Source organism: Cydia splendana, chromosome 1 (assembly GCF_910591565.1).
Source record: "Cydia splendana chromosome 1, ilCydSple1.2, whole genome shotgun sequence".
In the NCBI taxonomy this organism is placed as follows: Eukaryota; Metazoa; Arthropoda; class Insecta; order Lepidoptera; family Tortricidae; genus Cydia; species Cydia splendana.
This window is the reverse complement of record NC_085960.1, coordinates 35,548,944-35,575,858: the sequence shown is the minus strand read 5'-3', so window position 1 is coordinate 35,575,858 and position 26,915 is coordinate 35,548,944. Positions and strand designations below refer to the sequence as shown.

General features: G+C 36.4%; 2 protein-coding genes across 6 annotated transcripts in view; one reads left to right on the top strand and one right to left on the bottom strand.

Moving 5' to 3' along the window:
* LOC134794278 (CUGBP Elav-like family member 4) overlaps positions 1 to 26,915 on the top strand; it is an 883,344-nt gene that overhangs the window by 53,333 nt on the left and 803,096 nt on the right. For 4 of the 5 annotated variants that reach the window (XM_063766084.1, XM_063766053.1, XM_063766061.1 and 1 more), the window contains exons 1-2: positions 8,124 to 8,577; positions 11,490 to 11,549. The exons of the other annotated variant lie outside the window; for it this stretch is intronic. In XM_063766084.1, the coding sequence (XP_063622154.1) occupies positions 8,559 to 8,577; positions 11,490 to 11,549 (79 nt within the window). In that variant the 5' untranslated portion in view covers positions 8,124 to 8,558. Of the gene's footprint in view, positions 1 to 8,123; positions 8,578 to 11,489; positions 11,550 to 26,915 lie in introns of those variants that run through there. 5 annotated transcript variants of the gene reach the window in all.
* Positions 1 to 26,915, bottom strand: part of LOC134794330 (L-2-hydroxyglutarate dehydrogenase, mitochondrial) — a 417,328-nt gene that overhangs the window by 208,065 nt on the left and 182,348 nt on the right. The window lies entirely within an intron of this gene.

The window sequence follows — 26,915 nt, the reverse complement described above, 5'->3', positions numbered from 1 at the left end:
TCGTAATATTTCTCACGATTTAATGATGTGACTTTATAGTGAAATCATTTTTGGCATTCTATATTAAAGTGAAAAATAGGGCAAGGACCTTTAGCGGTATTTCGTTGTTCATACACGGAGATAAGCTCACATTGACATTACCATGACGGTGTTGACGAATATTCGTGACAAAATTTTAAATATTTTTAAATGTACTTTCTCGGTGAAGGAATTATTGCATATTTTCCCATGTGTTAAACAACAACATGGAAAAGATATAAGTAAAAGAAAAATCGCAATCGTACGATAGGTATGCTATAATTTTCACTGCAAACAATAAGGTTCAGATTTTTCCGGTAGACGGTGATGATTTTAGACACATAAAACATTTTATATAAAAAAAACTCTTAAGTTATTGGAGCTGGTAATTGAAGGAACATGAAGATAATAGTTCTTAAAAACATATAAAAAGTTGCAACTCGCACAACCTACTAGTTTTTTTTATAAAGACCGAACCATAAGTTTTCGCAGGATTTTGAAATCCACCCGCGAACGAACAGCGTACACAAACTTCAAGGTCATGTCAAAACTAATAACAATTTATTATATCTGAATCGGGCACCTGCAGTGCATCTCATTTATATTTAAAAATTATGTTAATGATTTGATCTTATTATGGCATGAACTTGACGATCACTCATTCTGATTGGTGAACTAGTGCGAACTGTGCTGGGAGTCATGCTACCTTGATCGCGTTTGTTGATGCATGCGAGATACCTACATTGCGTGTCGTGGCAAGCTCCTCATCTTAACAAAATCAAAAAATTTACATTTAGATAATAGTAAAATTGCAATATATATACCTACCGCTATGTCCGCTATTGGTGCGCGCAAGGTGCGAGTCGTGTTATGTCAAATACAGATCGAATTGAGATTTAAAGTGTCGAATAGGCTGTACTGCGTCATATGTATATAGTAACGTACGAGTATATAACGTATTCGTACGTGCAGCAACGTGAGGGAATATTGAAAGGGTTTTGATTAGTCGCGCTTTGAAAGTTAAGATACTGTTTCAATGCAAGTTGTTAATTATATTATCCTTGTACTGTACCACTAGTAACTTCGGATACAGCTGTAGAATCAGAGTAGGTAATGTATGTAGCCTGAAGCATTGCTATTCATAAAACTCAGTAAAACTCATAAATTAGAAGTGGCACACCGCTTTTAAAAGGATCTATATCTGAATCCCTAAAGTCTTTTCTCCTATCTTTGCATTCCCTAATATTGTTTGTCATAATGATCAGTTGTCCTAACACTCGTATACTCTAATTTTGGTTTCCCTATTATCGAATGGCCGATTTTTTTTGTCCTAATATGTTTTTCCCTGATGGCACTTTCCATATTGAGTATTTATCCTAATGTTATGTAGCATAATTCTTTTTTTGCCTAATTATTGTTAGGCCTAACAATTATATATCCTAACCATCATGTTACCTAATTTTACTTAGCCTATCGTTGCTTGACCTAACACTTGTATGCCCTAATTTTGATTTCCCTATTTCGTTTCGTTTTTACAATGGTCGCAGTTCTAACCTAACCTAACCCACTTTTGTGGCAGCAGTTCGTTTTTAGAAGATCACAAGTTCTAACTTAACCTAACCCACTTTTGTGGCAACAGTTCGTTTTTGCAAGGATCGCAGTTCTAACCTAACCTAACCCACTTTTGTGGCAGCAGTTCGTTTTTGCGAGGATCACAGTTCTAACCTAACCTAACCCACTTTTGTGGCAACAGTTCGTTTTTGCAAGGATCGCAGTTCTAACCTAACCTAACCCACTTTTGTGGCAGCAGTTCGTTTTTGCGAGGGTCACAGTTCTAACCTAACCTAACCCATTTTTGTGGCAACAGTTCGTTACCATTCATTATGGAAAGTAATTTTTATGATAATTGATCAATAGGAAAAGTAACTGTTATGACAATTGATCATTAGGGCAATAGCCATTAGGTCAAAACAGTTAGAGCATGTTATTTTATGCCAAACATTGTTAGGGATTTCGAAGAATATGGTAAAAAACATTAGGGATCTTGATAGTTATGGTACAACTGCTTAGGACAAATGAGTCTTAGGTTAACCATTACATTATGGAAAATAATCGTTATGACAATTGATCGTTAGAGCATGTGCCCATTAGGACAAACCAGTTAGGGCAAGTGACTTTAGGACAAACGTTGTTAGGGATTCAGAATGACACCCCTTTTAAAACTACTTAAATAATACTTATGAATAATTAGTTTAAAACATTAACTACATTAAAGGTTTTTATAAGACATAAAACATCCTTAATTTAAGAGTTGCTGTATTAAGTAACTCTTCTTTTTTATGTAATTTCTTAATTTCTTTTTTATATGAAAACTGTGACCGAGCAACGAACATACAAAGCAAACTAAGTATCTATGGTGTATGCCAAGTTTGAACAACATCTAGAGACAATCAATCAAAACATCGAAGCATACAAACTTGCACTGTTATAATATACATAGTAAGATAAATCCGTTTCCTTTGCTCCACGACATTCAAAATCCTAAAGACAAACAAGCATCCAACATAGTTCGTATGTTCCAGTGACAACATCGTGCTTAAGCGTGAGTGACTCGTTTTTTGTAACTTTTCTAAGATGGATGGATGGATGGATGGATGGATGGATGGATGGATGGATGGATGGATGGATGGATGGATATGGTACAAGGAAGAGTAGAGGGAACCAGATCGCGTGGCAGGTCACCTGTGCACTGGACTGACCAAATAAAGTCCGCAGTGGGAAACCACGTATCTGACTGTGCCAGACAGTCTACCAACAGGGACAGATGGCGGGCGATCGTGCAAAGAGCTGTGCCCGCCTCTACTGCCGACGCGGACGCCTCAACGTCACGACTGCTCTGTTAAGAGCGAAACGACAAAGAAAAGAAGATGAACATAGTCGAGAAATTGAACTAGGTTCCGCCATGGCGAGGTGGCCACAAGGGGTCCATGGCGTTAGCCGCGATAGCTAAAGACGCCAGCTCGAATACGGCCTTCACCACTGGAGAGCTTCGTTACTTTTTCATTAGTATATGACATCTAAGTATTTCAGTTTACCGTTTTAATTAATATGTCATATTTAATGTCTGTGTCTCAAGTTTTGAAATACTACTGTTTTGTAGAATAAATCCTTCTTCTGCTTTGCTCCTCGACGTGTACATTCGAAATACTAAAGACTACAAATATATACAACACGGTATGTATGTTCCAGTGACAACATCGTCCTTAATTAATGCAAGTCTTATTTCTGAACTTAAATTACCTCGCTACGTATCTCCGGGACTGAATTAAAATAATCGTATTAGTTTGAAGACGGCGAGTTGTAGACGCTTAAATTCTGTTTTCAAAAGGATCCTTGGATGTTTTATTAGCGTAGTATTTATTCGACAGTAGGTATGTTGTTGTTTTGAACGGATTCTGTCATATCTGAAAATGTGACGCTCACGCTTCATCAACACGCATCAATGGTCAAAATCTAGACAATGTTATAAATCTTAGGTTGTAAGCGTTTTTGGCCCCATGAGCTCGGCAACTCATCACGAAATTAATGATCTTTGTTGTTCCCAGATGTGAACTCTGCGAAATAATAGAATTGTGTTTGAGCTTGTTAGAATTGCCTGTTGAAAGAAAATTACGGTCAGCGATAAAAGCTCGTATCAAAAGTGACATTTTGGACAAAAAAATAATATTCTTTTAATTAAAAGTTCAGTGATGTCATCAAAATAGAAGCAAAAGTATTGCAGCTTAATTATCTTTGAGTGTAACACATGTAATGTAATAAATAGACGTAATAAAGCTCATGGAACGTGCGTCCAGCAGCCCTACGTGCCAAATGCCACGTCACCGCCGCGCCTTGAGCGTGACATCTGTCATGTTTGCTTCATTTGCTGATTTCCTGTTTCAACAACTTGACAATTATCATTTTGCCTCTGTCATTGGCCGTATTTCTGAATTAGAGTCGTATCGATGATGAAAGGGTTGGAAACTTTAAAGATAGCTTTATTCAGAAGATAAGAATCTATACTAGAACAAATTGTAGTGGGACCTCGATAGCACAAACCTTAAGGGAAACGTGTAAGGTAAGGTAGGGTAAAAGACTATCACCGGGGTAAGACTATCACTTGTATGGAATCCTCATACTGTTTGTCTTGCCCCAAGCAAAATAAACTTATGTTAGTCTAAGGCCACCTTACCGGAACGTACCCTTGAGTAAAGTACAGTACAGTGTTATTGTTTTACATAGATTTGTTACTAAATATGTTTGATATATAGATGTGATAACCGTGAAGGAAATCATTAGTTACTTCCTCTTAGCTTGGTTAAATATTTCGAGAAATGGAGGTTTTGGGCTTCGACGAGAAGTGAATAGCATTTAATTTCGTGTTAACGAGGATTTCGCCTTACCGAGATTCTTCTAGTTATCGAGGTTCCACTGTATGTATAATTATATTCATTGTTGAAAGAGCAAACAAATGTACGAGTACCTATATACTATATACCTACTAGCTTTGTATTTGTTTTTTGGCACCGGTAGCCAATCTGTCAGCCTTGACATAATGTAAGTAATAAACTCTGAGACCTTATTTATTCTTACGCAACAAACTCCGTACGCCTAGAGCTCAAAAGTTACCTTCGCATATTATGTAACTTATTGCTGTCTAAAAAAGTTACGAACAGTGTCAGACACAACCGAGAGCCTCGCATTATGCGGTATTAACTTTTTTGCCAACCTTTTTCACCCATTAGGGGATTTAAAGTCTGTTACTGTTCTTAGTAAGTGCTTACGAGACCCTTTCCAAATTTTAATTAGATGCGCGGTTGCTCTTTCGTTTGAGGAAAAATGGCGGTTTTCTAGGAGGTCCTGGGCAAAGTAGGTCAAGTGGAAAACCGCGTTGAAAAAGCAAGAAAAGAATACCTATAGAAAAATGTTACGACGAAATTTGTATTAGGTACAGGATAGTACAGTTACCTGCAGTAGATTGGTTTCGGAAGTCGTATGTATGTAAAGTAAACACTTTATTGTACATAAGACAGGTCAAACACAAAGTAGTATTAGTAGTAGTAAGTAGGAGTAGTCGTCACAAAATTAATACAAGGGTATGGTATTTTATTTATTAGCCTATGTGTGTGTCCCACTGCTGGGCAAAGCCTTTCCGATCCTCCCTGTGCTGAGCAAGATCCCGCCATTGGCCATTGGGATTGGCGGAAAGGGCTAATATAAAAAAAAAAAATTAACTACGAATATTACTTTTAGTGTATTCTGAAGACAATATAATCGATTGCGATAAGAAACATGTAAGTAGTTAAATGGTGATGATTTAATAAAAGCCTGTATAGGTACATCTTTCTTACGCGAATAAATATAACCAGTATTCTATGTTTTCCGTTTTGTGCAGTAAATGATTTTATGCATTTTAAAATAATCTATTTCAATAAGTAGATATAGATTAATAAATGATGGATTGTTATCTTTATCTTCTTCTAATGAGTATTCTGTGTTGTTAAAGTTTCTAATGCATGTTACTGTTAGAATAGAGTATAATTGTCTTCGCAGACTATAATAAAAAAACTCCAATTACGATAATACGATTAAATTATATGCAAGGAACCATAAAATATGTGTAAATTATAGAGCATAAATTTAGCGCAGGATGTAAAAAAACCTGAACGCTGTAAATTAGTTAGCAAGCAAAAAGAAGGGCTGATTAAGAATGTCTGGTTCGCCCGCGCCTGTAAAAGATGTCTAGGATGCCTAGACCAACAGTGTTAGGATGAAAATACTATATATATATAATTATATTTACACGTAAACGTTCAGTAAGAAAACACAAGGGTATTCAATAAGTAAGTACCTAAACGTAATAATTTATTTACATACACTATATTACATATTTATCTCGAATGTTCCTGAGTTTTGGATAGTTTTCTTTTGTACTCGTATTAAAGTATTTATCTATCCATTTAAGTATGTGTGTAGTCAAAAAATAAAATTATTTAAGCAAGGACCCTAAATGGCATAACAATCCCGTGTGGTGACTGTACCTAATAATAAATGTTGGCGTTTTTTTCTCAACGATTGCCATCTTGCCTAGACCCCCAACAGCCACACTAGTGAATACCACTAACATGCTCCACGCATCCCGCAAGTCGAGCGTACCCGATCATTCAAGTGTCATTTTTGTGTGAAGATTCACCTTTACAACCACCGTCAAGGGACGAGACGTAAAAGGGATGATTTACGTTACAACGTGCCGGGTCCGTGACGAGCCCGAGCCGGTGCCGTTACACATGATGTGTCTTAAGTGTCACCCCCAACCTCACATACATACAAGTATAAAACACTTCACAGCAAAAACGTAAGTTGGACAGCCGTGCAAGTTACTTATTAAACTATTTAGAACGGGAGCACCATTCATCCATAGCCCGAATTATAAAACCTCATCAAGACGAAGTAAATATCGAAGACCTTCATGGTTATCCAGTATTACTTCTATCATTCGAAAAATTTGAGCCCTTTTACTTGAAAAGATATAATATATGTTTTCATTCGTTTCACTTCTGTAACTCGAAACCTTTTAGAAGAACATAAACCTATGAGGACCTCTATAAGTCAACCCTTTATTGGATGAAAACTCGTTAACACGAATTTTTTGGCGTTTTCCTTGGAATTCGTGCTATCGAGATTCTATATATTAATTCGCTGATAATCTACGGCTGTAGCGCTACGTCGTAGCCGATTCCGTGAACTTCCCGCTATGTAGCAAAAATGTTTCGTAAAGGCGAAACGACAATCGGCCCAATTCGAACTTTAACACATTCAAGGCCAAGAACCCGACTATCGGGTACACTGTTCGTAGCGACTACGCGTTCCATACGGCGAAACCGTGGCTACGCGCTACGAGCGTAACCCGTAGAACTTAGTGGCAATGAATGTGTTAAGATACGTCAAGTATTACGACTAGATACGATCTGGATTAGACATGTCAGTGTCAGAAGTGAGTTTCTTCGAATCGGGCCGAATTAGTCGTTACTAGCGATTTTTAAGTGTTAAGATTACTTGCAAAGTAGTCGAGTTTTTTAACATCCATAATTCGATTTGTTTTATGTTCTACAACTCGTTTGTTATAATTTGCATCCAAAGCTACAAACTCCGCGGGGATCGTTTCGCAATTAGAGCTTTATTGGGCGCGATACCCGCGCTCACAAAACACAAGTGTTACGTAGGTATTCACAAAACACAAGTGTTACGTAGGTATTCACAAAACACAAGTGTTACGTATTCACAAAACACAAGTGTTACGTATTCACAATGTTAACAAAATACAAGTGCTACGTATAAGTATCCACAATGTTTGCGTCGCAGATCTGAACGGCGACGTTGCGTCATTGTAATTACGTCACTCCGCCATTGAAGCGGCCATCATCACGCAAGCTGACTAAAAATATCCTTTAGAATAAACTTCGGTTGATGTTGATTTGTTTTTCTTTTAGAATGATTTACGATGTACAGTCACCTGCAATAATATGTTACTCTTCGAAGGCCGCAATAATATGGGACAGCACGCTCTTATGACTGTGACAAATAACCAATATAACCATGTCAGATATTTTTGCGGCGTCCGTTGTGTAACATATTATTGCAGGTGCCTGTAAGAGGATAGTGGACGACCGTGTCTCTATACAAACGTAGTCCCCATTTTCCTCTCTGGCTTTTGACATACCTAATTTATTGTGTATTAACCATACGAGTAGCTATGCTCCATTCTTAGACTTTTTTCTATTGTTTAGTTAAGTATTATATTACATATAAGAATTACTTATTTAGGACCGATTTCACACAAATTCTTAATGGAAATAAATAATATATGAAGGGGCAAAGCTGTGTTTAATTAAGTTTAAGTATGAAACGGCGTAAAAATATTTTCTATAATATTAATATCCAGAAATCAAAATGGGGACTACGTTTATTATATGAAGATGTGGTCACGTGAAGTCGTCTTAAGGATACTTACTGTACCTCATGAACTCATTGGCTGTACATAGTCAAGAGTTGTTCAGGCTTTTGCCGGTTATGTTGTCACGTATCCACGTGCCTCTGTCGCCTGTAGCGCGCAGGCGCCGCCGCGAGGCTGTACTCTGTTGTCACGTCACCTCAGTCCTCTGCCAACCGGCGACCAGTCGCGCGCGTCGCCCCGCGACACACGTAAACAAATAACGACTATGACATACACTTTATGACGAAAATAACATAATCGGTGTGTTTTGTTCCAATTTTGATGTCTATAATTTAAAGTGAACATTTAAAAGTGTCTTTTTAGTGCCATAAAGTGATAGCGCTTGCAGTACAAAGTTTTTCTTATCGCCTTCTCGCCTGTAATTAGTGATATATAGTTAATTATTGCGAAATTCTAAATACAGCTTAATGTGTATAGTTGCGCTAGTATAACTAGGTGTAAGTGAAGAATACGTATCCAGTATTTAAGGTTAAGTGACAGTGTCTAAATGTCGCTCATTTGTAGAGGTGAGAATTACTACTTTCGCTTGCACGGTGGAGGTGTTAGTCTTGGAAAGTGGACAAAAAGTCTAAATACGAGTATGATTCAGCAAAAATAGCAAAAATAAAAATAAAAATTATATATACAAAATTAATAAACATCAGAGGACATTTTTTTACATAGATTGGCTAAGTCCCACCTAAAGTTCAATAGGTTTGTGTTGTAGGAATATAAATTGACGATATATTTAGGTAACGTAACATGTAAAACTGCAAACAAAAAAATTGCCCAGAAATATACGTACATTTATTACTTTGTTTTGTCTTTTTGTGTAAACTTGTTTACGCGCAATAAAGTGACATACATTCCATACATAACATTAATATCAACAATACCTATTCTACGCAGAATTTGAACTCAAAACCCGTAAATTTGTAGCCAAGGTCACTAGGTCAAAACTGTCGTCAAACTAAACTTTCATCATTTATTTAACTTTTTTTGTTGAGCCTTAATTGACGTAAAAAAAATAAAAATGGCCTAGGTAGATCATTCAAAAATAAGAAAAATAAACTGCTAGAATATAAATTTCATAATTATGAAGCTATCAAATACAATATTGCGTCAAGAAAACATTTCTGCAGTCAATTAATGTCCTCTGAATTATGTTAAAAAGTGCTTTCATATAGAAATGTTCCCAGTATTTCATTATGACATCTTACATCAAATGTGCATAAAAAAAAAAACACTTATTCCTGTTGTTTTGTTACAATGAAAAATTCCTGTCTTTTCCATTTAAAAATGTCAAAATGTTGGCGCTTAAAATGTTTTAAAGCAATTTTTTAATAACATAGGATCCAAGCCACGTGAATTATTCGAGAAACAAGAAAGTACCAAGTAAAAAGCTATTTCAATTGAAAAATACCTTGGAATTGTTTCTGTCCGACAGGCGCTGACTGGCGGAGATTCCTTTAGGCGTTTATCTTGCCGTTTGCGTTTTATGTTACTAAAACACGGAAAAATGCTGCTATTTTAATTTACATGTCTGTTTATTTTTAAAGACTTATGTCTGTATGTGAAGTGTGAAATACAAAATATAAAAATTATACAAAAATCTGCTATGGAAACAAATCCGGACACTAAAACGAAGAGAAATTTTAGCGTAGCCACGTGATTTGATTAAAATATTGTGGGAAATAACTGCATAATATTAAGAGTTAAAAGTTTCAGTTGGGAATTTGAGAGGCTGAGGATTAATGAGCGATTTTAAGGTGTAATTTTTAGATCCTGCATAGTGCGCTCCCGTCGGATCATGCTATACCAATCTAGATTTCTACAAAAAGTTTAGAGTGTAAAATATAAATAATATTGTATAAAATTGGATGTGATTCAAGTATTGAGAAACGCTCGGTTATTAACTAGTAAATAGTTCACGGAGCACTTAATCTTTTCCAGAGTTTGAGTATATATAAAATTCTTCCCAGTGCAGTAATAACAAATCTCAGTGCCGGCTAGGCGCAATGCCAATACAAAAATGTACAGCGATATTTCGGCAACTCTTTACGCGATTATTTCTCGCAAGTGACTCCGCTAATAGTTGTCGAGTACGTCTGCCGGGGACTGCCAAGAAACTTGGAAATTATTTCATTTTGATTGTTTTTTGCTATTTATCGCACAGTGTGCATGTGCATTTATAACAAAAGTTAGAAATCTTTAGTTTGGAGTCTGCAGCATCAAGTTTTTCAAGTGTTTTAAATTCAAATCGTTAAACGAAGTGAATAGTATTCTTTCAAGACATTTCTTGAAATAACAAAGAACCTAGAAACATTTAATCTCTTTCTTTTTTACTATAATTCTTCATTTAAAAGTATCCAAGTTATAATTTTTGTTTTGTTTTGATCCAATATATTGTACGTAAATATTTATTTTGCACTTATTAATTTTAACGTGTATTGTGTGTATTTTAAATTGTACATGGTTATACAATGCCTTTGCATTGGTTAGGTACTTTTGAGGATAGGTCGATATAATGTAAAATTGTTTTCAAATATTTATTAAAATGATTACTTCAAGCACAATTACTTTTATTTGATAGGATAACAATCCACTGTAATTTCCTCAAGGTAGTCTTTTTAACTTGGATCTGTGAGCAAACTTACTCATACGAGAGATCATTAGTGCAATGGCCTGTAGGTAGAGTAATCCGATAATTGATGTTGTTAATTAATCAAGCAAGTTAGTTAACACAAGTGTCGTACGTATTGATAGATTGGACAAGTAATGACACTTATGTACATGATTTAGGTAGAAGGTACGGCCGGATTTATATCTAGTTAATAGTAGATAGAACTTCGTACAAAAACTATTACAAAAAAACGGTCTAGTCCCCCGGTAAGCTCAAGGCTTGTGTTATGCGTACTAGACAACGACATATACGAGTATATAGCTATATACATATACCTATATACGTACATAGAAATTGTCTTTGATGTATGATAGTTTTCCGAGATTAGATATAGTCGTATCACTATTGTTTGAGCTAAAAAGTGTTACTATTAAACTAATTGTTATGTATATAACGACATATCGGTTTTTGTAAAGTTATTACAGAATAGTAAGTACTTTTTACGCCTAGTCTCATCCACTTATATTAATGCTGACTGTACCAAGCATGTTATAGCTTTGCAGCAGATTTTGCTGCATTTTGAGCACAAAAATATAATCATAATACTTATTTTAAATTTTAACAAAATATCACTGCCTCATTACATTATATCTCTGTAGTTTTATTTTTAAACCCGATTTAATAATACCTTAATATAAGACGAAACCAAAATACATCCAAGTATTTTATTCAGCAACTTTTCACTGGCACCTCCATCGTAAAAACGGCTTATTTGAATACATTTAATTCGCGAATAAGGGTGATATTCGTTCGCAGAGCTCAGCGGCCCCCTGATGTCGGAGCCACTCGTCAGTCTGTACAAATCCCCTGTATCAGGTACGTTATCTTGTTATACAGGTATAATATACACGTATATGTATATTATACATGAATAGTGGCGTATAAACAAGTAAAATACGAATTTTGGTAAGTTAGATAAGGTTATTATTTTGCCTCACTTTACGCCTTCCTGGTTATTATTTTACTCCAGTCGTCAATCTGTACAAATCCCGTATATCAGGTACCTACGATATATTATATATTATACTAAATAAATACTAAATAAACTAAATTATATTATACTCGTACTAAAACGGTACTATACACGTACATATATTAGTGTATGAATGAACATCATAGATACGAACTTTGGTTAGATAAGGTTATTATTTTGCTTACGTAACTACTTTAGTGATTATTGTGATATCCTGGAGAGTATCGATTGAATATTATTTTTAAATGACCCGGAAAATTACGGGTTTTACCTCGGAAAAAGAGATAATAGTTAAGCTGGAAATTCGTAGGTACGAGTACCCCGTCATTATGGGGTTCTAAAGATTTTCTTCAAAGTCACAGAAAATCTCGTGTGCATCTCGGAAGTTATTCAAGGTCAAATGTCATCAATATTGGTGAAAGTGTTGGACTAAATATTGGGTTATTGGTCGGAATAAGCGTTAATATTTGTATGTCTTTCCCATCACGGAACAATGGTGTTCCGGACCTTTGGGAGGCGTGCGCGGAGCCGAAGCCAACACGTAGAGGCCCTTTTGACACTTTAATGAAATGTAAGGGGTACACCGAGCGGAGGCTGCCCTTGCCCGTGTCATGGGACGCACGCAGAGGCAGCACCCGCCAGGGTGTAAGGACTATTGAGAGTTGATGGAATCTAAAATGAACTAGGTTATTGGGTGAAAGCGATGGACTAAGAACTGAGCTATGGGGTAAAAAACCGGACGCCTGCCTAATAAAACGGTATGCAATTTTATTTCCGGCAGACGGTGACTCGCCCTCACAAGATGGGCCCCCACAAAAAGCGACATCTAGGATGGCTCAAGGGCAACACCGGTGTGAGCGGCTCAGGGGTGTCGAGAGGTGTGCGCCGCTTTCTACCCAGTGGCTGTTAACAGCCACTGTGCCAACTCGCGTCTTATGCATATTTCACTTCCACCCCTGGAGCTTATAGCTCTAACGACTCCACTCTGGCCGGCCGGCTAAGGCAAGCCAGAGGCAGAGAATCCTGTCCCACCCACCCTCCTTGCGGGTAACAGAACTCTCCAGGAGCACTCGGGTACGTGAGGTCGCTAATCCCCAACAGCTCGCCACAAGCTGCCCTGCGTTGACTGATTGCACTGGTAAAACCAGCGGGCGATGGGGTCGTCACATCCCTAGGAATAAGCGTTAATATTATTATTATTCTACCTACCTATGATACTAAATATTCAGTGATTACCGGCGTTTGGAGGATATGGCTTGAAGGCGATTCGTCTGCTCGTTTGCCGCCTATATCAATATCGTAAAAAAATACATTTTGGTAATTATTTATTATATTTTTGAAGTGTTTTAAATGCGAATGTGTGGGGGCTTTCTATAATTGCTGTTATGCTGAATAACTATAAAAATAGTTTCATATTATATTTGCATAAAGAAAAAATATAAATATTTATAGCGTGAATGCCTTGCTGCGCTTTTCCATATTCGAGTTTTTCTTTCTTAGTGATGATTTATTGTCACGCGAGAAAGTGCTGTAACGTTGTTTAAGAATTTTATAACATTATTTTGAGTTACAAAAAATATTTTAAAAATGACTAACTTTAATGCATAAAAATGATTTAATTTAATTTATTGCATGCAAAAACTATGGTTACAAAGATGTAACATAAAGATCTATGGTATCTCTATTTAGTAAAAGATTAGGGACTCCGACTACGGTCAGTTTGTAGTAACTTGGCAATGACAATACGAGTAGGTTCAAACATGTACATAGGAACGAACTAGAATATAGAATTCTGACTAGAGCTCAAAAATGACTTCACGGGAATTGTGCCGCGAGCGATTCAACTGTACCTACTGCGCGCATCTTGACAACATCAAATATAAATATACCTAATTTGTTTGACCAAACCCTACTGTTTTTCTTAATAAGCTGCGGTCTGGGCATATTAATGGGGAAGGGATAACTTTCAGGATAGGTTAGATAACTGTCAGTCATATGAACCGTATCTCGAAGTCAAAAATGTATTGAGAGCTTCGTCTTTATGTATTCCATCACTCAACATATCCCATAGGAGCGTTATACTTGACGTAGCATTTGGCATGAAATCTTAGCCTGGTCAGACTACTTAGTAAAAATGTAGTGCCCGTGGTATGAAGCAGTTTTTGGTATAAATGGTATATTAGACAAGAGTTCCATCGGCAAAGCTGCTCAAACATAACTGACACAACTCTATATCGGGCGTGTCAGTTATTTTCGTACGCTCTGTCCTGTCGGATATACAATATTACTGGTTGTTGGCCTAGTGTACCTATGCACCTAATCGAACTTCACACCACAAACTACGTAAGAACGACAGTACCTATGCTCAGTAAGGTTTGTGGTAGCTACTTATAAAATATATATTACAAACCCAGGAGAAAATATTTGTGTTCATTAGACAAATAAAGCCAGTTAGGTGGGAATAGTTTTATGTTTTTTAAGAAATACTGACCAAGTTCTCTAATGGCGGAAGTCAAACCGTCATTTTCATCTTAAGGATGACTCACGCTAGATCGGGCCGGGCTCGGGCCGAGGCGACCGACGTGCCATTTTCTATGACGGCTGATCGGTGATCACGTGGTGCATTCCATAGAAAGCGAAGCGCTGGAAGCTTCGGCCCGGCCTCAGCCCGATCTAGCGTGAGTCATACTTTACGGAGCTAACGCCATGAACCTCTAGGCTAATCTGCCACGGCGGTACCCGTCCCAATTTCTAGAGGTCCAGTACATTAGCCGCGTAAGCTAAAGACGCAGGTTTGAATGTGGCCTCCGCCACTGGAGGGCTTGGTCACATATGACATCTAACAGTTTACAAAAGCTCTTATGAGGTTTCAAATCCAGGACTATCAGCTTAACAGACAGATACTACCGTCTAGACAGGTCGTCAATCAAACAGATTTAAAAGTTCGCATGTCGCTCCAGGTGTATCGTACTTTAAATAAAGTATGAGCCGTCGTCATTACGGCCGCGGGCTAAAAATAACTTCGACGTACGAGTACGAGTAGGCGTTGTAAATAAATAAATCGGATCAGAGTGACATTAGACTCTAGCAGGTAGCCGGTATAACCTAAATTATCTGGGCGTCTCATGGACTAAACAGACCCCACGCGCGCAATGTGACCATTCATTAATAATACTTAGTTTATGTGATTGTAACATTATGAAATGCATTATAATAGGAGTGTGGGATGGGTGTGTGGGTGTAATAATGATTAAATCGATGTCGATGTTATTATTACGCAATAATAACATTTTCAGTGTCAAATTTGTTGTAACGAAATAGTTTATTTTTATACTGGCCATAATTTGCGGTTTTTAAACGCATCATAGAGGGTTTATGATAATAATACTGCGTGTAGACAAAAAGGTATAAAAAACAAAACTTTCAAAATAAAAGTACCTACACCTAAATAAATGAGCTAACTTTCAACCATAATCCCACGTACGCCTAACACACCTAAACTGTAACTAAATACATTAAACATCCCCTTCATTATCCCATTCATGATAAAATTTTAATGAGCGTCTAAAAAAACTTTATAAAAAACCATCTTTTCAAAAACACGGCTCGGAATCACAGAACCGCAACATAAAATCTCTTATTACTGGGATGTCGCCTCGCGTCGTTAAGGAAATGAGTTACACACACATACACACACATATACACATGTATACGTGTGGATGTGCGCGCATCGTATTCAATTCCATGCTTTTTTAATTATATGGATAAATCCGAGCACGGTCTTTAAAACGTTTTTTAAAGAGTTCTCTCTTTTGTGCAGACATCTTTGTCTTGTTTATATGTGTTTTAATGGAATTCTGCTACGGAAATCTAGAAGAAACTAGCCTTAGGCTAGAAATATGCACCGCATTGTTTACTGCAATTCTAAATAAAAAACAATTGAGTGAAATAGTTATTTATGATACAAGTATGGGAAGTAGGTCTTTTCCAACGAGTGTCGGTTTCTTCAAACAAAAATGTCATTTTTGACACTGAGAGATCATATCCATTAATAATTCAGATCTAATTCACAACCTGATATTAAAATGTAAATACGCCTGTTGGACTCATTGATAATTATGTCGGACAAGTCTACGAATATTTTTTAGGAACGAAACGAGACGTTAGCTGCGGGGACGCTACGCCGTAGCACATGTAGGAGCGTCGGCGTCGGCGTCGGTAGTGCGGTCACGCCAAACAAAATTAATATCATGTCATTCTGATGTCAGTGTACGTTCGAATTGGCCTATTCGTTGCTATTTATTTAAAGAGTCTCAGGGACAAAAAAAAACATACCAAACGTCGTGTAGATTATAATTAAGTTTAAATTATAATGAGACGATTCGTAAGCTTGTCTCCCACACTTTTAACTAACAAAATGGTTAGTCTAACCTATTGTAACGACAATGCTTACCGAAGGCTATTTAAAAAGAGTGTCGATGCTAATAACTACATATATTTTTAAAATCTTCCATAAAATTTCCATCGCAAAATCCGTACACATCAATAAAAGCTCGCAACAGCTGGCAAGGAACGCGAGTATTATAAAATAAACACGAAAAAGCTTCAACACGCTCGTATAGAGCGTTGCATCTCGATTACGCCTCGTAGACACTGCATTATACAATAATACATACGCTACTATCAAAACATATAGAAAAAAACGAAATATGTTTGTTTGTACAATTTACATAAACTTAAAAATAAATAAATATAATGAAATAAAATTATAAATATTTGCACTATTTGGTCCTCACTCAGCTTGGTGTCACGGAATGAGCCCCATGGCGCGCGACGCTGCGCTTATTTTCAGTAAGACACAGGCGCTATTTGCTTGTAAAATACTATGCTACAAGCCACTCAGTTATATTTTACATCATTTAGTTTTATGAGAGCTCTTAGTTAACTCTTTAATTCTATTTTTAATTATATAATTATCCGTGTAAGTATAGGTAAAAAACTTAAGTAAAGCTCAAAAGGTATGAGTTTCACGTCGATATTTAGTACCAGTTTACAAAAAGCATAATAAAAATTAATGGATATTGAAAATTACTTACCCAAAATCTAACTTCGTTTTTGTATATTCAGTTTGAAAGAGCCAATTCACGGCGACCGCAAGTCGTCTATATGCTCTGTAGAGCAAGTGGTCTGTGGCTGCATCTCATTTGATGGTCCACGCGGCTGCTCATCAATCACATGCCTTCAATTTATTACAAAATGCCTAAACTAGCTTCGAAAATGGCTACTTTTAAAATATACCACGTCGAAGAGTTTTCGATGGGTGGAGGTGACTGTGGTGTTTTGTAATATGAGAATGTAAAGGAAATATATCTAAAGGTAAAGGTTAGGATGACGACTGCAACAGTAATACTTCTAGTTTCAGATAGAGAAGTTCTATATGGTTGGCATCAGTCCTCAACTACGTTTTTCCAGAAACTTCCTGCCTTGCAGAGCTAAACTGTGGAATGAACTGTCGCCTGCGGTGTTTCCGGACCGATATGACCTTCAAAGCTTCGAGTAAAGAGCTTACTCCCATCTTAAACACCGACAATGCACTTGCGACCGCTCTTGTGTTGCAGGTGAACATGGACGACGCTAATTGCTTACCATCAGGGGATTCGTCTGCTCGCTTGTCTCTTATATCATATAAAAAACAAAAACATTATTTTTTCGGCATACTGTTAATGGCAATGTTAAATTAATTGTAACGTACAAAAATACCTTATTTCTTTTTTTGGACTATTATTACAAATGCAAGTATCAATGGATAATTTTATTAAACCTGAGTAGGACAATGAGTAATTGAGTATTAATTACATTACGTGAATAATAATATTCGCACCTTAATTTTATGAAATCATCATTCCCTATCAAAGTGAATGCAAAATGCAAATAACATTTATTTGTTGTTTGCTCTCGTACATCCACTTGTTTAACTATGTGGTTTTTGCTTTGATATTAGGTACCTGTGGTTTTTGACGGTTGCCAAAATCATTATCAAATAGTTAACTTTATATAAAGGTGTTATTCGGATGTCAACTGCAGCTGCATTGAGTGACCCATAACGTCATAATCGCGGCAGTAATGCGGCGGCGAACGTCACTCGTTTTATCAAGGAAATTGACAGATTCAGCGGCGGAATCAACGCTAAGTTACTATTGGTTTATACTTTTGTATCCTATAAATACAATTACCCCGTTTTTGGGAATTTTTCGAATGAGTACATTAAAAATGTGCAAGTATTTGTTTAAAAAGGACTTTTAAGTTATATTCACATTTTCCAGTGCATTATTTAGCAAACGTGCACCGCTACAAACTATGGATCGCTAGACTAACACGCGAATTGGAACCTACACTTACATTAGAATTACATCTATATGATGTCATTCTGTTATCGTGTATTTTACTCGTACTTGTCCGTACACGTATTGGCGCGAGGGAAACGCCTATAACTAAATGATATCATTCAGATATGCATCGAGCCTGAGTCATCCACCTGCTATATTATTTAAAAAGGCTTTATCTGAGGGTTTATTTCCGGAAAAATGGAAAGAGGCCTTAATTGTACCAATTCACAAGAAAGGACCCAAATCTAAAATAATAAATTATCGCCCTATATCAATTTTAAATCAGTTCGCTAAAACGTTTGAGAAAATTATATTAAATAATATTTACGATGTAATTAACAAAGGTATTCCCCCTCAGCAACATGGATTTCTCAGGAATCGTTCTACGATTTCGAATCTAATAGATTTTACGAACTTCGTGGTTAAAAATATGGATAAAAGAAAGCAGGTTGACGTGATCTACACAGATTTCGAAAAAGCATTTGACAGAGTGGATCACGTCATCCTGCTTCGCAAGCTACACTGGTTGGGTCTCCGTGGTGATGTCTTTAGATGGGTTACGTCATACGTGTCGAACAGGCGGCAAGCGGTAGTCCTCGGTGGATGCAGGTCAAACTTTGTGAATGTCCCTTCTGGTGTCCCCCAGGGGTCGCACCTGCTTGCTTTACAACGCATATCTCTTTGATATTTACTCAGTATTTAGATCTTCAAAGTTTCTTATGTATGCTGACGACAAAAAAATCTTCACGGATGTCGGTAGTTTCAGCGACTGTCAACAGCTACAGGGTGATCTGGACCGTTTATCTCAGTATTACATTAACAACCGTATAACTGTTAACATAAAAAAATGCGCCCAAATCTCCTTTATCCGTAGTCCTTGTCCAATTAAGTTTCAGTATAGTATCGGAGGTGAAGCTGTAGAACGAATATACTCAGTGAGGGATCTTGGGGTGACCCTTGATTCAAAATTAACATACGTTCAACATATCGACGATATTGTGAACCGCGTGCTTATAAGAATCTGGGTTTCGTGTTTCGCGTCTGTGGTGAATTCGAGGATGTCGGATGCATTAAAATAGTTTACTATGCGTATGTCCGAAGCGTCCTTGAATACGCTAGCTGTGTTTGATCTCCCCAGTATATTATTCATAAGGAAAAAATAGAAAAAATCCAGCGCTCCTTCTTGCGCCACCTGGGCTTCCTTATCAGACAGTGGGATACCGACTACGAGTCCAGGTGTATACGTCACCGCTTACTTAGTCTCCAGGATAGAAGGGTTTTACTAGATATTACTGTATTGTACGACATACTCTCGGGGCGAATTGACAGTTCTCCTTTGCTGTCGGAGATCAAATTCTCAGTGCCATCAATTAGAACTAGGAATTCTGAGCGTTGCCTGTTTAGTCTACCCAAAGTTCATACCAACTATATTCAAAATTCGCCCATCAATCGTATTCTAAAACTATATAATAAACAATTTAGTAGTATCGACTTGTTCGACTGTACAAAAACAACTTTAAAGAATCGTGTTCGGTCACTGCTACTGAAATCCAAAATTAGCGACAATTGACAAAATATAACTAGATAGATAAGTAAATTATAATGCATACATTCATCGTAGTCGTCTCACACCACACACTCTATCACAGACAAATACACACACACGAACACAAACACGTGCACGTAAACACACACACACGTTACGCAAGCCCATGCACCTACTTTGTGAAATGTATTTTTCCTCCCTTCTCTTTTCTTAACATTTTTGTATAGTTTCCAGTTAGTTATTGCATATTAACTGTATTATTGTGGACATCTGGCTTTGTTTTTTGCTCACTGTGCCATGTATTTGTACTTTTTGTGTATTTGTACTAAAATATATGTTAGATACCTAAATACACATTGGCTGAAATGCGAGTAATAGTTTTGGTTGAACGATGACCACTACAATTTGACTGAATTCAATACGAGCATTTTCGGGAAGTTGGTTTAACGACGCTACCTACCACTATTGTGTTTGGATTCAGACTACACCGGCATTTCTGCTGCATTGCTGTCGCTAATGTTAAATATTAGGTGGCAACATCGATTATGATATTACCTTGATTATAAATACCTTGGAGACTAACAAACATTTATAAATTTCATAAACTTAACAAGCTGGCTGCCATGAGTATCACCGGTGGAATCAAAAACTCACTTTCTATTAGGCGTGGGAGCAATACTGTAGGTATGGTGGGCATCAGCTAAAGTGTTTAAACTGAATAGGTACTATTTTGGCGAAAGAAAGATGAGGCTTCGTCTGATCTTGTTTCGGATTCGGCAGTTTTCCCCAGAACCTTCGAAACACGTCCATAATTTTATATTTAAAACCTGAACCACAATCAGATTAATCATTACTATTTTTAGAATAAGAATATGGCTATAGTTGTAAAGTTAGACTTCAGTGAGTGTATGAAAAGGTAATACTTCATAAATCAACTATAAACTTAGTTTTTAATTCGCATAAAGTGTTATCAATCGGCAATAATGATGAATGCGCGAACTCTGGCCATTTGTCAAATCGGCGGCCACCCCCCCATTGCAGTCAAAAGTGGGGGTAATTCTTGTCGCGTATTCATGTTGAAATTATCAATTAATTTATTGAGCTGGGATTTGAGATTATTTAATGATTTATTGTAGCAATGGTAAAGTGTGGTTGAATACAATTTTAAGCGATTTTAGAAAGTTTATATTTAGGTATAAAAAAAAACATCGAATAAATCTTCAATATTATCTACTTGCTTGAAGCTGTCCAAACAGTAAATAAAATTGCCATGCATGTTTATGGTTATGAATTACCTAAAACCTACATATTTTTGCTTAAAATCACTCTTTTTTTTACATATAACGGCGGCTTGGCTTAAAACTAATACGACTATGTATAAAAACCTTTGCAGCCTGTACTTCAGGAAAATTTAACGAATACCTGACCTTTATATTTTAGATTTCGCTAAAGTAGTTCGTGGTACAATTTGTGTTCAGTGTTTTTAAATTTACACAGAAAGAAATAAACATAGAGACGTAAAGGCTATTTCATTCAACAGTTTTGAATTGTTCAAATAGTGGAAATCTCTGTCATACACAACGTACATCGAATTTCTTTCCCATTTATTTGGCCCCGTATTTTTACACGATTCATCAGTTTCCACGCACTTTTATCCTCAGCCTCTAGCGACTCATTTAATGGACCAAGTTTCGAGTCGCTGTTCAAATTTGCTGATTTTTCATCGGGTAACCTCTATCATTTGTCGGGCTAGTGTTGATTTTTCTCGGTTCTGTTTGTCCTGTATAACATTTACTTTCGGGTTTTTTTATAGTTCCTTTTTTATCGTCAGAAATCGGAGTGTGATAAAATAATGTACGTGCAACGTTTGTGACTAAGCTATGTACATAATAATGATGCTAATCGTACTAATTATGAATATTATTGTAAAAGTTTATAGGCTTTGAGGCTTAGGTAACAATGATTATACGGCTATACGAATAAGGTATATACATACATAAGTAGGTAGTTCACTTACATTTTTAGCATAACTAAGTTGCTCACCTATCATAAAATATTTATAGGGTCTTTTTGTCCTAGAATTGGAGGGAGGCGGGATATCCCTAAGGGATTGAAATGGAGGTTAATAATTAAGGATGTTGCCGTTTAACGATTTATTCGTGGATATAAGTACGTGGGCAGAGGCAAGCGTCAAATAAGTAATTTGACTATTTGGCATTATATATATTGCGACACATCGCATGGTTCCAAATATGTGTTACGATTTCGTTCGGCTACTTTGGATGTCACTATCTATTTGACTCGATCTGCACCTACTATCCCGATAATAAAAACAAACAACAAAAAAGTATCCAACTTACTTCCACATCTGCACAAGAAGGTCAAGAGGCCGCAATATACATATACAACATTGATAACAACCCTGAAAGGGTTACAAAAGGCTTAAATAAAGGGGCCTATTCAAGGACAGAGATAAAATTCGCCCCCGAGTGACGCAACATGAATAGGACCTTTACACTGGCCGCTATCTTTCGGACCTTCGATAAAATGTCACCTTTTTCGGTTTGCTGGTTTGATAATGCATTTAAATTATAACTCGCATCAGTTTACATTTTTTTGAATATTTATATTGTACGGAGTACTTCACGCATTATAGACTTTTAAAACGATTTAAAACGATAGCGCAACTACGATTGTATGGCGGAGGCAAGGTTCTCGTGACTCATAAGCGTTAATAACAAGATTATAAAGTTGAAATCGCCTCTCTAGACTCATTCAGAACCAAAGTACATTTCAGACATTCCTAGTTTATAGTTGTCAGACACTCGATGATACCACACTATAACTTAGCAGTGGTCAGAACTGGCCGGATTGGCCGTCTTATTTATTTTACAATAGAGACCCATTCGCTGTATTTATGGGTCTGTCGGCGCGCGTTTGCGGGAGATATATTGAAACCAATCTGATAGTAAGATTGACGTTCACGTTACTGGACAGTACGGTAGATTTTTGGAGATTTGTGTTTGGTTTTGTTTACAAGTGGGATACAAATGAGTTTCGGTGAATATATAATCTTATTTTACTAAAAGTAGGTTCGGAACTGACCTGTATGCTTTTATTGGCATTATATATTTTTTCCTGAGATCAGAATCCATCATTAATAATATTTTTTTTTAAGAAGGCTATGCATCACTGTTTGTAGGCAGTTTTCGCTACAAATGTAGTATGTTGCTCACGCTGCTGGCAGTGGATATATATTTTCCGCCTGTTGTATGCCTCTATCTGTATTCAGTTGGTTTTTCATAAGTTGTATATTTTACTAAAGTATGCCAATAAAGAGTATTCTATCTATCGAACTATATTTAGTAGAAAATCTCTACAGATGGCAATATTTTACCTTCTGGCAGTATTATAATCAATCTTCTACAAAGAGAAATAGGAACAAGATGCCTTGTAAAACACCGTTAAACTTAAAATACCAGTTTTCTATCAATTCTTTCTCAAAGTTTTTATGTATCAGTCCCTTTCATTTTCTATCGAACGGAATTATAAAATGAATTCCCATTCCGAGTTATTCAGGCGAGACCCTGACGTCCTTTGCCCCGCGAGGCAACCTATAATTGAAATTTTCCTTTATCCCTTCCAGAGCCATTTTGTACCTAAGTCAAAGCACTTAGGAATCGGAAGTTATGATACCTATTTCCGTAAATCGAATTGTTCGAGCATTGAAATTTAGACATTTCGTCACATCGAGATCAAATACTTATGAAAAAAATATTCTAATGATTAAAACTAGGTACACAATGTTCAAAATAGGACGTTTTTATTTTCGTATCATAAGGCAAAGACAATATAATCACTACGTTTTATCATAAGGTTTCAGACATATTCCAATAAGCGCAATTCGATAAAATTAAATGCGTACCTACACCGAACAGTGATAAGCTATTCCTTGCATCATACTAAACTGTGGAAAGAATTGTCACCCGCAATATTTCTGTACCTATACGACCTTCAAGAAAGCCTTATCCCATCTTAATTCTGCATAAAATTGCAATCCCTCTGGTGTTGCTGGTGGCGATGGGCGATGGTAATGGGATGGCAGATAGTCAGGTGTTGATGGATGGTGATGGTGATGGGTGGTAGTGGTGGCATCAGGCAATTCGTCTGCTCATTGCCTCCATATCATAAAATATCTTCTACATTCAAAGATGTAAAAAACAAAGTGGTAAATAAACGAAACTACCTACATTATGAAGTTTCAAAGTTACTTTTTAGTTTTTCTCGTCATAATTTTTGTAAGTACCATCACCCTAAATAGCATTTTAACGTCGTCTGTCATTAACCACACCTCGTTCCGTAACTAAATACAGCGGAACCTATTACCGACAACGTAAATTACAAGTCCCACGTTGACAAAAACTTGCACTCGCACGAAAAACCGGTGATCAAGTCGGTAATTTTATTCCCTATTGTTAGGAACGTTGGCCGCACTTTAATTATCGAGTTCGCGAAGCTAAGTCGGGGCTACATGAGCTAACTCTTAGTTTTGCAGACTGGATATTTTTAATTTTAATTACTATTTACCCATGAGCTCTCATATTTACAGCTTTCGCGTTTTGTACACATATTAACTGACATTTATAGATGGGTCTATCGCGAATTTATTTAAAACCAGTGAAACCTGTGTCGAAACGTCGCTAAATAAAGGTAATAAAACAAATTCGCGATAGACTCGTCTATAAATGTGAGTTAATATGTACCCATGAGCTCCTTTTACATCCCAGATCAAAAGCATTTAGCATACATCGTGCAGTTCTTGTAAGATAAGATGACATTCCAGTTTTCTTCAAATATATTTATTCAGTTAACTATTAATTTTGACAGCGTTTTACATGTACACTATTGGAGACCCCTGGGGTATAGGTGGCGAGATCATGCGGCTGGATCCCTTTTGCTTACACTCATAATTAACTATTATATTTTCCTTAACTTAAGTCACGGTCCCCTCAAACAATGGTCTAGCTCGTTCGAAGAAGAATTGGACAATGTAACAAAAGAATAACGTATTCAATAAAGTAAATAAATAAATTATAGGTTTTTTTTTCGTAAGTAATTTTGGCATGCGGTGTATATTAATGTAAAACAGATTATTACTCTCGTTAGGTACTGCTCGTTTCCCTGCGGAAAAGCCGAGCGTGTATTCAGGCCCTAAAGCCGAACAGCAAATTACCTATGGGACTTTTCAACGAATTAAAAAGTATTTTGACGAATTAAAAACCTACACACGTGACGGGCTATGGGAGCGCTGAGTGCCGCGAACGAAATGCTTGTTTTTTAATTACTTAACGCTTCCCAGAGTTCAGTTTTCTATTGCTTTCGTTGAAGTTAGTATGAGTGTGTGTACAAAATGGTTTTGTGAAAATAACGTATTTTCGTACGGGTGGACCGTTTGAGAGCTTCGATGCCACAGACAGACAGACATTGGCGTCAAACGTATAATATCCCGCTTTTTGCGCCGGGGGTTAAACAGGGGTTATAACGCTCTAAATAGGTATATATGTTAAAAATTGAACTTTAAGAGTAAACACTGCGGCCGCTTCTCCATTCCTCATTTTCCTCGGATATTGACATAGTGGAAAATGTTTTAACATATTTTGATGTATATTAACTACAGCTTTACTCCTATGTTCGGCTTTTTCGATTTTTTATGTGTGTAAAAATTAGGAGCGGCAAACAAATTTTTGAATTAGGAGCATTCAACAATTTGTTTGCCGCTCTTTTAATAATTAAAGATTCGAAAATATTCATACTTAGGGGCATAGCTGTGGTCGATATACAACAATCGGTGTCAAAATATTTTTAATAAGTTATTATGCAGAGAGAAAAATGAGGACTACGTTTGTATGACAAGGTGATTTCACGCAGCCGCGGTGTAACCTCTTTTAAACTGTGTATTCAAAATAAGCAAACACATATAAAACCTTGATAAAGCGTAGCGTGTAAGCATATTTAGAATAGTTACAGAAAAACATCCCATTAATTACAACTAGCTCCATATTAACCGCACCATGCATTACCTACCACCGCCGTGCAATGGCCACTTATCGCGACACCAATCGTCTACAGCTAAAGCCACATAAATGACTCATTTCTATTCAATTGTTTTCCATGTTACCGAGCAATATTTCATATTTTCTTTTTCCAAAAAAACTTTTTATGGCTCTATAGAACTACGCAGTTATTCCTTTAGTCATTTCATGACTCCGGCTTTTGCAAAACTATTTAAAATATGATTTTCTTTGTTTAATATTTCAAGCCCTTAAACTTGTATGTCTTTTTTTTTCGATATTCCGATTTAAATCCAGAGGAAAATCGATAGTAGTCCATATTTGATTAATGTGTTTTAACCCCTACGCATAAACGCTTAAAAGCACGTTACACGATGAGTTTCTGGTCCTATAAACAACATTTTTTTTTGTTAAAGATTAAAAGCATTACCATAAATGACTTAAATAATTAATGAACTTGGTGCGCTGAGATAGGTTGAGTATTAGCCAATCAGTGAGTGAAAAATAGAAGTTTAGTATATTACATACAACAATACAATACAAAATAATTTAAACAGTACAATACAATTATAGTACAATATAATTTAAACATGGACTTAGTTTAGGTGTATAATTAAGCACTACTTTCTCGTCAAGATTTGGACCATTTAATGCACTATTTCTGACCTTTAGAGTGTGAAACGCATTTTGCAAAGTGACGGTCAGCCCGATTCGAACTTTAAGATAGGTACGTCAATTAATAGATCTAGGAACGATATGAATGAGATGTGTCAGTGTAAAAAGTGACGTTTTTGTTAGTTCTGAGGATCTGCAAAAAAAGTAGTCATATCTATATACAACATACTCACATTTATACAAACACTAATGAAAATAATAACACTTTTTTTCAGTCAACAATTACGCAACGAATTATAAAATGTTTACCTTACTAACCTAACCGCAGCGAATTTTAAAATTGAAGTGATATATATAACGTAAATATTTTCCGACAAATAACAAGAAATGTTTGGTTTTGTCCATTAACAAATAGAGGCTGATCCGCACACTGAACCAAACACCCGGGCGGTTATTTTTAACCAACTGTAGACATTTGCATGTAGTAACAATAACAGTGAAATGTTGGAAATATTTTACAAATTTTCAGATAAAAAAATATTGCTTGTTTTTATAATGAGGGTCAAAATTTTAAAAGTACCGGTTGGCTCA